Source organism: Mytilus galloprovincialis, chromosome 7 (genome assembly GCF_965363235.1).
Source record: "Mytilus galloprovincialis chromosome 7, xbMytGall1.hap1.1, whole genome shotgun sequence".
NCBI classification, from domain to species: domain Eukaryota; kingdom Metazoa; phylum Mollusca; class Bivalvia; order Mytilida; family Mytilidae; genus Mytilus; species Mytilus galloprovincialis.
In genome coordinates, this window is record NC_134844.1 from 63773214 (window position 1) to 63788166 (window position 14953).

A 14953-nucleotide genomic window follows, 5' to 3' on the forward strand; every position below is an offset into this window, starting at 1 on the left:
TAGACTTACGATAAATTTTACACTTAAGATTTTTTGTGAAAAGGGCTACTGTTCCTTTGCTCTTTGTGTATTTGTTGTGCCCTGAATATAAAAGTGTCATTTATAGAAACCCAATATATCCTTTCTTTTCTTTTGAAGTACCAATCTGAGAATCACTAACAGAGGCTTTATGGTAGAAGGTTTTTAGTCTATAAATGAGGATATTTGAGGACCCAAATAAAATATTGTTCTTCGTAGAAAAAGTCAGATAAACATCTGGTACTATAATTGTAAGATTGATTGATGGTTATTTATCAAAGTCCAGTGGAAAATATTTCTTGCTGAGTTTGTAAAAAAAATAAAAATATGAAAAGTACATATTTAAGTGAAACACAATTTAATTGCAACATCGATGTGTATCTACTCAAATTATCACAATCAGCAAAACAAAAAATATGTCCTCAAATTTGCAAAAAACAGTAATTGTCACTGTTATCACAGTTTGAATAGATTTAGACCTCTTGGCCCTCTATTATATCTGGTTGTGCCATCATCCTTGACATGCGAATTTCTTCAGATGGACGACGTGAGCGTGACATCTTGCGTAGATAATTTTGCAACTGGAGAGAGCCAGACTTCCTTCCTGACCTTGCAGCTGTGTTACTTGGAATTCCTGATTTCCTTCCGTCCTTGAAAAAAAAATGATAACGTTAGTTACATTCCAAATTTGATGGATTTTTCTGTAATTCTGAATAAAAAAGTTTTTTTAAAGAACTGTATGAGTTGCATCATTCTGTTCTTTTGTTGAAAATTGTTGTTACCAATTAAAGGAGATATGTGTCTGTGTATGTGTGCAGTTTCAATTCCTATCAAATAACTAGTATGCAGGGAACATTACTGCTTGCTTGTGATTTTGGTTTTGGGCAGTTTAAACGTTTTAAAATGTGTTTACTTACTTGATTTCTGAGGTCCTTTTTAGTAAACAATTTGATATATATATGTAAAAGATTTATAAAAAGAAAAATGGGGGTCAATGGGCAAATTTTTTTAAGGCATTCAAATAGATAAAACTAGAGGATTCCGAAAATCTGACGAAAAATTCCAAAACATGACAAGCGGACATCCTCAAAGGAAATCAAAATTAATCCAACAGGACTTTTTTTTAAAAGTATTTTATATGTTATTGGGGAATCTATAATCTTTATTCAATGACTTTTATTCCTATATTTAAAAAAAAAAAACAAGATTTTATCTGCTTGAACTTCATAATTTATTGTAACCAGAAATAGCCCTTTTGTTAATAAAAGTAATTATAAAATCTTGCAACTATATTTGTTAAATATTATATATTGTAGTCTTTAAATTTAAAGCTTAAATCACTCAATTTCGTAAACCTTAAAATAGGATATAATGATAAAATTTTCATTCAGAGAAAGTATTTAAAAATATTTATACTTGTGTTTTCAAAATAGATTTTTTTTCACAAAACAATAACCAATTGAATTTTAAATGTCTTATTTTTTTGTCAGATAATATGCGCTTGTTGTCTATTGAATTGTTAAACCTCTTTTTCTGCACGGTCTTTACAATGTTAATACCTATATATTTCAATAACAAACACTGTATAAATATGTATTTTCCTAAATAGTAAATGTTATTAACAATTGAAGGAGTAACTGTTAAAAACAAAATTACGAGTATTTTCTCAAAACTAATAAAAAGGCTTGTAAAATTTAATAATTGAAATGATTACAACTTCAGGGTCTGTTATACAAATGAATAAAAGCTATGTGGGGTCGTAACGTCAGTGAGAAGATTTTATTTTTTATTTGTAGAAAGATTACGTCTTTGCAATACTCCAAGATCCTTTTTCTAAAGTCTAAATTACATAAATTTATATATACTATACATATTGGGTAAAGGCGGTAAAATATCTTTTTTCTATTTAAATATTTGTATTTTTTTTGTTTGTCAGCTTTACTAAACAAAGTTGAAGTTAGTTTACATATTGACTTAACAAGAGCAATCTCATATTTCAAATGTAAGAATTTAATATGCATATATTATACCTACTGTATAATAAAACAAAGTATTTAATAGAACTGCAATGTTTGATAACACGTTGAAATTTCCCAATACTTTGACATTGAAGTACATTAAAGATTTATAAACTTTTAATCTCGTTTTAACCTACTAGAGATTAGTGAAGCAAGTTTGATTAATTTAGGCCTTTAAAATATAAACCAGCGTGTTTAATCTTACGGAGAACGAAAGTTCAAGTACCAGATATGCCAATATGTAAGCATACTTCAGCGTTCAAAAAGGTCTGTTGTTTCGAGGTCGTGTTTGCTATGTCTGATGACGTAAAATAAATGCACTGCGATGTTTTATGAAATACATATTTGTTATAGATTTCAATAACTGGCTGGTTCATTGATCAGCTGTTGATCTTTTTTGATAGATTTATTATACGATGTCAATCATGTCAGAACTTGGTACAGGTTTTTTGAAAAGAAATTGTTGAATTCAATTTCAGATACTTAAATTAAACATGTTAAAAGAAGGTTTAGCAATACATGTATTATGAAATATGAAAAAGTTTGAGAAACAAGTTAAGCTTCATCCAATAAAAGATCAACATTTGTATCATTGGAACACCTGTTTTTAATGTATGGAAATATTTATTATGCCGCAGAAACTATAGAAATCATTCATAATACTTCAATAACTGTCCTATATCTTTCAGTGTCAATTGGTGAACTGTGTTTGTTTTTTGTTTTTTTAAATTAAAAAAATCTATTTCTTTTATGAATATAAAGCTCTATTGGTTTTTACTTTCTTATAGAAAAAAAATGTTGTCTTTTAAGATAGAAAAGAGAAAATCTAGTTAGGATCTAGTTTACTCAGGATTCCACAATTTTCAAAATAAACATTATCAGGCTAAAAAAAGTTCCAAAGATTGACATTGGTATTCAAGAAATATACATGCACCATAAAGTGTTGGTATAAATGATTAAACTGAACCCATGAACATAAAGTAACTTACAAATGATAATACTCAGTTTAAATATAAACAGTGTGGGATCAAGGGGGTTCAAAGGGATAGAACCCCCCTTTTTTGATGATCAATGCATTTGAATAGAGATAAGAATAAGATAAGAAAACTTTATTTTGATTCGGCATGAGTACAAATAAGCAACACAAGCTCTAAGGAGACATATGGTTGGATGCCCCTCCCCCCTTTTTTGATGATCAATGCATTTGAATAGAGACATATGGTTGGATGCCCCTCCCCCTTTTATGCCTTTGAATAAAACTGTAAGGTATTAACTAAGAATGTCCTGTTATAACAGAGATATCATTTCATGATAGTATTGGTGATATTTATTCATAAAATAAAATATCTTTTAAATATCAATAAACAAGATAATTGGGAAAACAAACTTTATAATTAATGTAATGTAACCGATAGTTATCTTAGTATGAAATGAACATTAAGATCCCATTATCATAAAACAATTTTAAATATTGACTTGTCAATTTCAAACCCTTTTAAAAATTAAAAACTTTTGAAAATTAAATTGGCCCTTCCTGGTAACTTTCAAAGCTTTAATTATCAAAAGGCAATTAATCCTGTATAACTTGTCAGTTCTTATCATATCCTGTTTATGATTTTAGATAAATTTGCAAAAACAAACATTTAAATGATTTTTTGTTGAGGATGGTTTATTTTTGCTAAACTTTAATAGATTTACATGTATTATATATGATTTTTTTTTTATGAATATTTATGAATGAGTCTTTTATAATTTTTATATCCAAAAAAAGGGGGGGGGGGGGTATACCAAGAGAGCAAAACAATGGACATTGAGATACAGATATGAAGAATTTTAGTAGAGACAGGGAAAGGGTTTTTCATATTATTAATATACTTTAAGGGTCTATTTCTACAGGAAATTATATTTCTTTTGTTCTTTTAAATAAGATTCTTTTTTTAAGCCTTTAAAAACATGGCTAATCTTTCAATTATAAAAATAGCAAAGAGAGAAATGTTCTTCAAGACTACATACTAAGTTTTCAACATTTCTGACAAGAATGCTAAAGTAAGCAGTTAAAAAAATCATAAAATTTTGGCATTATTTTAGAAATGTTGGTCACAATTTGACGAAAATTTCTGCATAAAATTACTATATACTTACAGTTGTTGAAAGTTCTGAATTTACAGAATACATAGACATTGAAGAGTTATGGTTCCTGTTCATCAGAAAATCGCACAGTGTATTAGCATTTTTCATATGTTTAGGGTTAATGCCATATTTCAATGTTTGTTCATTTTCAATCATTCTCAATCGTACAGAATACAATATTTCTGCTAATGTTTTCATTCTTTGTTCGGGATCTTTCATTTTCAAATACAACGATTTATACTGTTGGGTTGCTTTTATGACCTCGTTAGGGTCAGTGTCACAGTTCTTGCCATAAATTGGTGGTAAGGCAGAATATGCTGTAATACTGTCAACACTGAAAGTGTCCATATTTGATATTGGCGGGAGAGATTTGGTGTCCCCCGACCATGAATAGTTTTTTGGTGATGTAAAGTCATTGTCGACATGTTCGTTACGTCCATATTCACTCACACTATGTTTTTCGGCAAAATGAACTTTTTTCTTGCTTGTTCTGCTTGGTAAGCTTGCACGAGTGATATCATGACGAGTTGAATCCCGGACTTTAGGAATTTTGTAACTTTCTTGGAGTAATTCTTTTGCGGCAGCTATCCCTGGTGGTGGATGCAGTGGCGGTAGATTTTGCATTGAATTATTTCTCCCAGAGTCCCACTCTGATGTCGTCTTTGATGGACATCTTGATTTTAAAGTTTTCGATAAACTCTCCTGTCTAAGAACTGGAAGTTTAAGAATTCCTTCTTTTCGTGATGACTCAGGAATTGCTGTTATTTTTGTTTCCTGTGTCTTCTTCTTTTTTTTATTCAATTTGTGAGCGGCAATGTTAGGGGCCATATAATATCTTGATGAGGATTGGACTGAGGATGATTCACTCATGGTTGAAGGTGATAAAGCACTCAGTTTTAAATCTCCCAGTTGGTTTTGTTGATACCTCAAACTTGAAAGTTGTCTCAAAAGTTGACTTTTTTCCGTGGAATATTTCCTCATAGTCTGCCGCAGGTCATTCTGCAGCTTTTTGGTGGAATCTCGAAGATTGTTTCCGAACATGTTGTTTCGAACGTTTGAAATTCTGCAACAGAGTTAAAAATGTCAAAAAGACGTTCACAGTCTAAAGTTTTATTCTGCATTGTGAATTTTAATAAATTGCCAAAAAATATATAATAATTCCAATCCGTTAATCCAATTCTGTGGTGTTCAAATGAAGACCACTGGGTTAAACACTGATCAAAGTTTTTAAAACTTAATCCTTTAAGCCAACTGTTATTAAAATTGTTCGTTCAGTAATTATAGGTATTAGTAAACATTGAACTTATAACAGTCGAAAACTTTTCCATTAAGACAAGGTGTAATAAATAAAGTAGAAAACAATTTGTTTAAAGTATCCAGTCCCGATTCTTATTGATAAATGAATATCGTCTGAACCCCACTTGCGTTACAAGGTAAAATTTATTGACAAAATTTTACTGACAATACCAAGGTATATTAATTTTTGATGTAAGGCAGAAATCAATTGACGATGTCTATTTTGTCGTTAACAAGAGTTACAATGTTGCAGAGATTATTAAGTATGCGGTTTTAATTAAAAATCTGAAGGAGACTTGCGTCCACACATATCAAAGATGGGGATTTAAAATTTTCAATAAAAGAAAGTTTTTGTATTTGAGATTATAATTTTGATATTGAAAAATGGAGTATTCGTGTTCCTGTCAGGTCAATATATATAAATTTCATGATTTAATCCTATTTGCATGCAAATTCTTTACAAGCCTTACATAATAGGCTTAACTACAGGTGAATATTAAGAATTTGTTTGCATAAAATTATGATTTAAATGTATCTTATTTGTACTTAATTTTATAGACCTACCTACAGATGGTAGATTAGTTCAGGCTAAGATTTCAAACCTTTACCCATTCAGCATAATTCATACAGTCATACAAATATTGCTTATGTCATGTTCATTGCAGAATACATGAATTTTGGCAAAAGTATATTTGTTAAAAAAAAAAAAAAATTCTCAGGAATTTTTTTTTATTATGCCCCACCTTCGATAGTAGAGGGGCATTATGTTTTCTGGTCTGTGCCTCCGTTCGTCCGTCCGCTTCAGGTTAAAGTTTTTGGTCAAGGTAGTTTTTGAAGAAGTTGAAGTCCAATCAACTTGAAACTTAGTACACTTGTTCCCCATGATATGATCTTTCTAATTATAGTTTTGACCCCAATTTCATGGTCCACTGAACATAGAAAATGATAGTGCAAAGTTCAGGTTAAAGTTGGTAGTTTTTTATGAAGTTAAAGTTACATCAACTTGAAACTTAGTACACATGTTCCCTATGATATGATCTTTCTAATTTTAATTCCAAATTAAATTTTTGACCCCAATTTCACGGTCCACTGAACATAGAAAATGATAGTGCGAGTGGGGCATTCATGTACTATGGACACATTCTTGTTGTTAATATGATAAACATGTAGTTGTTTGACTATATATATCCACTGAACGTAGAAAATGACAGTGCAGATGGGGCATCCGTGTACTATGGACACATTCTTGTTGTTAATATGATAAACATGTAGTTGTTTGACTATATATATCCACTGAACGTAGAAAATGATAGTGCGAGTGGGGCATCCGTGTACTATGGACACATTCTTGTTGTTAATATGATAAACATGTAGTTGTTTGACTATATATATCCACTGAACGTAGAAAATGATAGTGCGAGTGCGGCATCCGTGTACTATGGACACATTCTTGTTGTTAATATGATAAACATGTAGTTGTTTGACTATATATATCCACTGAACGTAGAAAATGATAGTGCGAGTGGGGCATCCGTGTACTATGGACACATTCTTATTGTTAATATGATAAACATGTAGTTGTTTGACTATATATATCCACTGAACGTAGAAAATGATAGTGCGAGTGGGGCATCCGTGTACTATGGACACATTCTTGTTGTTAATATGATAAACATGTAGTTGTTTGACTATATATATCCACTGAACGTAGAAAATGATAGTGCAGATGGGGCATCCGTGTACTATGGACACATTCTTGTTTAAAAGTTGTGAAATCTATGTGATCCTTGCTGATGGTTTGAAGTTGTCATTTTTAACTTTGTGTCTTTTTTTGTCTTCTTATTTTGTTTACTTTTATTAATTTTTAAAGAAGAAGAAAAAAAAGAGAAAATCAAAACAAATATTTCTCATTTTAAAAATGGTTTATTATTAAAATTAATATTTTCAATTTTCAATATTGCTGTATTTTGTTTTTTATTTTGAGCTGATTTTTCTAAGACAAAGTTGAAAAATTTGTACAATTTGTCTCAAGTGTTGTAATATATGCAGATAAAGTTTTCTATCAAAAGCTCTCAATGTTTACCTATATCAAGTGCAGTTTAAATTGGAGTTCAAATTCAAAATTTTAAACCTTATGCAAATATTAATTAAAAAAGGAAACAAAAAGTAAAATTGATTTGGTAATACTACAGCCTTACAAGAGCATGCTAGTGACTTTGAAATTGACCTAGTTCCTTGGCATACTTTTAATGAATTCAGAACCAGATAAGAAGGTAACCAGTCTATTTTCAGTATCAATATATCATTGTCATTAGGCCAGATGGGAATTTATATGCATTATTGTTTCTCAATAGCAGCAAATACTGGCTTTGGAATATTTTCTCAAAGAATTTTTATTTGAATGCAGCATTTCAGGTTTCTTGCTGAAATTTTTCTTTCAAGAAATCAAAGTGGTGGACAAGAAAAAAAAATTCAAAAAGCACTTAAGTTTACAGTTAAAGTGTGTTAGGATTTTTTACAAGATCGCTATTAATAAGATGTATTTGAGTTGAAAACTTTTTGGTTTAATGATAAATATATTACTTAAAAAGAAGATGTTGTATTATAATTCAATGAAACAATTTTCCACATGGACCAAATTGCATATTGAAATTAGCAATTGACATATTTACACTTGTAAACTTTATCTGCCATTATGTAAAATCATGCAGGTTCACATATAATCTTGACGTCACAATTAAAAAGATATTATTGCTTGACGTCAAAAGGTTCTTTGGAGCAGATTTAAGGACAATCAGAGACAAAATTGACAGCTAATACCAAAAGTGTAATTATAGACCAAGGCTTATCATATGTTACTGCCTGGCAAGGACCTCTTAAAAGATTGAGATAGATTGGTATTTGCTTAACATCTAGTGGCAAATATTTCATGCATATATATTCAGGACTTAAGTGCTTTTTCATAGGTTAAGAAATGTTTTTGCCAGATTTGATTTATTTTTTTTTCTTGTCCACCACTTTGATTTCTTGAAAGAAAAGTTTCAGCGAGACACCGGAAATGCTGCATTCAAATATAAATTCTTTGAGAAAATATTCCAAAGCCAGTATTTGCTGCTATTGAGAATCTGATACCTTCACATGTATCAGATTCTGTTTGGACCATGGACCATGTTCTCAAATGTCTTTAAACATATTGATATTTGTCTTTTAAAAAACATGGCGGCCTAGCTGTTTTCTGCTCATTGGTAAAGTTGTTGTCTCTTTGACACATTCCCAATTTCCATTCTGAATTTTATATTTATTTTCTTGGCCTTAGCCACCAAGTGTACTTTTTGACAGCCAATTCTTATACACTGTACTTATTGGCATTATAGTCTTTTCTTCTTTACTCTACACTTAAAAAGAATATTTATTACCGAAGTAATTTGTTTATATAGTTAGGTCTAAATTATATCCCTTTTACACAATACCAATATTATAGTTTTTGGTTCCCTATTGAATTATCTGCTCTTAACATTTTCCTATTAACACAAATTTAATTTGAAAAGCCGTCAATAATCTGTGCACTTTTGAAGAGGGCATAATGATATATTGTCATTTTGTCATTTAAATCATAAATTTAATATTTTAGGTTTGTCATTTTGCTTTTAAAAGTTTGGAAATCATTTGTGATCAGACGTGATAATTTTTAAATGAATCAGATATTAAGGATCATCTCAAGGCTTTTTTCAATGAAACATTGTAAATTATCTTACATTATGAAAGATACTGTTTATATGAGATCTTTATTTTGAGTTTTAGTTAAAAGAAAAAAGGCTTCAGTTCATTTATATTGTTGAATCATTATTATTTGTGGGGTAGTAAAATTTCTATGGATTTTGTTAGTACAAGTATATCTTGATGTTTAAATGTTAACAAAGCAAATGAAGTATAAATTTAAAAAAGGCTTTAATAAAATTGAGAATGGAAATGGGGAATGTGTCAAAGAGACAACAACCCGACCAAATAAAAAACAACAGCAGAGGGTCACCAACAGGTCTTCAATGTAGCGAGAAATTCCCGCACCCGAGGGCGTCCCTCAGCTGTCCCCTAAACAAATATATACTAGTCCAGTGATAATGAACGCCATACTAATTTCCAAATTGTACACAAGAAACTAAAATTAAAATAATACAATACTAACAAAGGCCAGAGGCTCCTGACTTGGGACAGGCGCGAAAATGCGGCAGACTTTGTCAAAATTATCAATAATCAGAAAAATTGGTACTTTTGAAAATAAAAAAAATAACAGTAATTTGAAAATTTGCGAAATTTAAAAAAAAAAAAATGCACATCTTGCTATCAATAACCTTATTGATCACTTTTCACTGTGTTGTTATCTCTTTGCTCAGCACTTCATGAAATTTATATAAAAGCATTGTGATGTCAATTATACATAAATAGGTCTTAATAACTTTGAGCTAGACTGTGAATGGTTTTACACTAGTAATTTTTGGGGTCCATTATAGCTTGTTGTTCGGTTTGAGTCGAGGCTTCATCTTGAAGGCCGTACATTGACCTATAATGGTTTATTTTTACAAATTGTGACTTGGATGTAGAGTTGTCTCATTGGCACTGATACACCATCTTCTTATATCTAATTAATCACCAGCATTGTAATATTTTGTCCTATTGGCAAGTCTTGAAAAGATTTGTATAGGCAAGTTAAGCTGTTGATGTTTTATGTGGCAAAATATCTGGTCACACAACCAAAATTTTCAAGACAAGAAGCTATTGATGGCAAAAAAAACATGTTACACAAACATACAGAGTCAGACTTAATTACTAGCAAGCTTGCAAAGTTTGTGAAAAGATCTGACTAAGAGACTATAGTCTTTGAGTTTCTATTTTTAAAATAACATGTGTTTGGCAGATGTACAGCAGCAAGTACCAATTTAAGAATCTTTTAATTGACCTTGACATTGAATATTAAGCACCAATCCATCCTCTCCTTATTATTGACCCATTAGAAATCAACCGCATGACATCCAACAATAGAGGTGAACACCAACACACCCAGAAGACCCTTATGGTGGTTATGTAACTGAAACTGTACGAAAGACCTGGCAGTCATTGTCTGTACAGTATGAACCTAAGTTCCCAAACGTTTATTGAATGATGTTACTCACTTTCTGTTCACAGAAGCTCTGGCCACTGGAATCTGTTCATCATACAGATGAAGTAACTCTGTAGTGTTCTGTCGCTGGTACAACTGTGGAATGTCAAGGTTAACATTTCTGTTTGGTGATTGGAATAATTTGACCCTCCTTCTTGTTCTCTTAGCAGACAATTTACGGGAAACAGATTTTTGTCTTTCTGGAGATTTTGTCTTGGTTCCTGGCGGGTGTTGTATTTGTTTTGTTTTGACAATTACTTTCTGTTCCATGTGAATATCTCTTACAAAGGGTACCTGTGAGTCAGTTTCTGCGGACTTTTCACTTATAATGGAAAGTCTATCGTCAAATTTAACGATTTTCATTCCCCTGAAGCTGCTTTGACTTTTTAGCAAAGTTATTTCAGTCAATTGTGTAGTCTGCTGTTCTATTTTTAAAATGATGTTTTCACAATTAAGATCTTCGCCTGATATTGGCGTTGGTGTCTGGAAATCATCACTCTTTCTTGAATCTGGATCTTCATCGCTGCTTCCCAGGAAAACTCCAGAGTCTTCTTTCGTCATTGATTCAGGCTGTTGCATATGATGCCATACTTTGTTTTCAACATTTCCAGAGGTTGAAAAGTAAGCAGCAGTTATGCCCCTTTTTGTCAAAATCTTCTCAATGTGTTTCTTATTTTCAGTCTCAGACATTTTGGAATTTTGCAGTCCTGTACTGTCTCTATTTTGCTTTCTGAAAAGTTATAATTGTAATTATGATATACATATACTTGTACCAGATTAATTCATCTAAGACTACAACATCCATTTAATTACGGGGCCTTGATGGTGGCTGAGTGGTTTAAGTATTTCATCTACAGCAACCAGTAGTAAATGAACACTGAGTTTGTGAGCTGGAATTCTGATCAAGGCAAATTGTGCTTTCTGGAGACATAATAAATAGCAAACATGATTTTAAGTCATGAAATTGCAGGATCAAATACATTTGTATTGAAATTTGACAGAACTTTGACCAAGGTGTCTTTTATAGAAGTTTAAGAAAAATGTGTCATCTTTAAAATTTAGACGCCCTTGGCAGCTACCTAAATGACAAATTATTTTACCTGAAATTCTGTAATTCCAGTCCATCCTTAAAACATTTAAGATGCAACAAATTTTCAAATATAAATCTTGATTGTTGTTTTCCTGATAATTGCTAACAAGTGTGGTTAATGTCAGTCTGCTGTCGTTACAGGATGTTAAAACAGCTCCATAAAGAACTTGTAAAATTTAACGCATCAAAGATAAACGGCATAATTGCTCAATTTTTTTTAAGATGAAAGTAAATTGTTTAAGGTGATACAAGGTTTGAATTGATTATTGACAGGAAAATTGGCTTTAGATTAATGAAATTGTTGTTATCATGTTACTTTTGTGCATGTTGTCTTTTTTTTTGCAATATTGATTTTGGAATTTGATCATAGAGAAAAATGCCTTAGATGCTTATTTTTGACTGAAATGCCTCTATTTTAGACATTTTTTATTTTAGTAATATTGGATTGTGACCAAAATAAATTCAAACATGTAGTCAATTTATATATAATTATATAAGTGCCATAAGTTTAATGATGTAAATTAGACGAAAAAAATCACTTTGGTAGTTCCCTTAATTGAAATCAAAATTATTAGACAAAAAGCGAAAGTTGGCTACAAAGTTTTATTTTTAAAAGATAACTTTTTATTGATATTATAAAACACAGTTAAGATAACTTTTTATTGATATTACAAAGCACAGTTAAGGTATTCATGCTGTTTGATAGGTTTCTGAACCCAAAATAATCTATCTTACTTGTTTGTTTATTTAAAATCAGATGACATTTTGCACCAAACCTAATTGTTAAAATTAAGCAGCTAGAAAAAGAAATTCAAACAATGTTTCAGCCAAGATACAGTCAATAGTGCTGAATGTGGTGTAAAAAACTGACAATTAATCAATTATTGATATAATTTCCCAATTGTGACTTTCCTTCGCAGATAATGTATTTCTTAGTAACCGGTGATTTGCAATAATGAATGTACACATTAATTTCTGAATTTACAGCAGAAATGATAAAAAGTAGACCTGGAACAATACTTAATGTCTTATCAAGGAAGTGCCTGGTATGCTATCTGTTTTAATAATTGAGAAATAAAACCATTTAAAATCCGAAAACATTACCATGTTACCATGTATGTAATTAGCAAGTGTTGATTAATTATCAGTATTTCTCTGTGTTATCTGTTTTCCCATAAACTTTCTAAATGGTTTTAATTTCCTCTGATTGTGATTCCTTAATGAGATATGCCACCTTAGTAAAGGTTATATGAACTTTCTAAGAAATTCAGGTTTTGCATTTATGTCAACGATTATTATGCATCAGTCTATGATTTTGCATTCTGTTGTAATAAAGTGCAATTTTGATGCATGAGTAGATAAAAATGTCTAAAATAGAGGCATTTCAGTCAAAAATAAGCATCTAAGGCATTTTTCTCTATGATCAAATTCCAAAATCAATATTGCAAAAAAAAAAAAGAAAACATGCACAAAAGTAACATGATAACAAACATTTCATTAATCTAAAGCCAATTTTCCCGTCAATAATCAATTCAAACCTTGTATCACCTTAAACAATTGAATGATGTTGAGATACACTTGTTAGCCTCGGTTTCTGGTCAGCTTAATAAAAGGATTCAGAATCTGTTATCCTTTAATCAATAGTAAATGTGCTTAATAATTATGTAAATAGTAAAAAAAAAAAAACTTGAATGTGAAATACAAGTTAGAATTAATTAGTTTAAAGAGAAGGTGATGTGGTATTAATGCCAATGAGACGTCACTGTCCACCAGAGACCAAAAGACATAGTAGAAAGCAACTATATGACATTAAAATGTCCTTTAACAATGAGAAAAATCACTAGTAAGCTATGAAGCAAAAACCAAAATGTAAAACAATTAAAATGTGAAAACCAAAGAATGATATGATAATACATTCTGGTTTACACATGGGTAGGTATAATATTACACTTAAAGGGAGATGAAGTACATATTAACATAATTAAAATCTTATTTCTAGTGCGCTTTTATTCTAATATAATATTGTTGTTAATTTACATTTTTAAATGTTTGTATCATTACTATAAAATAGAAGACTAAGACCTAATAACTCACTGCCAAAAGAGAGGCCTAAGAGTGCAGATGTGTATCTTTTAATCAGGTAACCTCCCCTTGAAAGGGCAGATAACTCTTCAGCATGGAGGCAGAATGATTTGTTATGGCTTAATTATGCATCCAATGGTAATTTTTTGGATCTTGTTTTGGGGATTTTTTTCATTTGGTATTATGAATTAAGGATTTATGAATATAGAATTTTTATATCTTTTTTGGCTTTATCAGTTTATTTATAATATATATAATTTTCTTATATATGTGGTTCAATGTTTTGTTGACATTTTGCTTTATTCTTGTTTCTTGTCATAGATAAATAGATTTCTGTTACTTATATTATTATACTATATTTTGCAACAATATATTTAAGAATGAATATATCAAAATGGAATACAAAGCCTTCTTACATGCAGTTACTCAGAAATGCTATAGCTCCAATATTCAATATAACTATTTTGCGCACAAAATGAGAAAGAATGTTTGAAAAAGCATAATTTTTACAATTTGCTAAATAATTTATTCCTCCTTTTTCATTCATTATACTACAAAAACTCTGAAAATATCTTTAAAAAATATATATAAACTTACATCTTTGCTAATTCCAAAACTAGTTTGACAATGTTATTATCTATCTGGTATTTTGTATGATATATAGCAGCTTGCAGATTCTCTGCTAATGCCAAAGTATGAAAGTATATATTGGTTGCAAGACAAAAATCTTGAGATTTATACTTAATTTGATCTTTATGTTATTCTACTTAACCCCACCTTTTAGTGTAAGTGTCGATTTCAAGCTATTTATTTTATCAATGATTCTATACGCTGACAAGATCAGTTTCGGTTGTATCGCTCATTTCACGCTCATTTCATTACTTTCACACTTTTGTCATTTCAACCTTGATGACGAGACCTATTGTTTTAGTCAAGTTTTGACACTTGTTAACGGATATCACTGATAAAGAATTGGAATTTGAAGACGTTTTTCTATTCATTTTTTGATTTTTAGATAAATTTTTATGGTGGTATATGATATTATTTTAGTAATTTTTGGTGTTGGATCATTGCCGAGGTTAATTGGTTTATCATGTTTTTATTTTGTTTTGACTATTTCCAATAATTGTTAATCATTTAAAAACAAAATTGCTTGTAATGTAA

At 30.3% G+C, this 14953-nt stretch overlaps 2 protein-coding genes across 15 annotated transcripts in view; one reads left to right on the plus strand and one right to left on the minus strand.

The window, feature by feature from the left end:
* Positions 1-14953, plus strand: part of LOC143083461 (kinesin-like protein KIF21A) — a 105557-nt gene that overhangs the window by 74842 nt on the left and 15762 nt on the right. For 12 of the 14 annotated variants that reach the window (XM_076259717.1, XM_076259727.1, XM_076259719.1 and 9 more), the window contains one exon: positions 13779-13847. The exons of the other annotated variants lie outside the window; for them this stretch is intronic. In XM_076259717.1, coding sequence (XP_076115832.1) covers positions 13779-13847 — 69 coding nt within the window. The remainder of the gene's footprint in view (positions 1-13778; positions 13848-14953) is intronic. 14 annotated transcript variants of the gene reach the window in all.
* LOC143083463 (uncharacterized) lies at positions 360-14464 on the minus strand. The gene is made up of 4 exons (XM_076259733.1): positions 14387-14464; positions 10631-11347; positions 4179-5229; positions 360-668 (listed from the first exon to the last, which is right to left on the minus strand). Exons 2-4 carry the CDS (start codon positions 11305-11307, stop codon positions 492-494), a joined length of 1905 nt encoding a protein of 634 aa, XP_076115848.1. The 5' UTR covers positions 11308-11347; positions 14387-14464; the 3' UTR covers positions 360-491.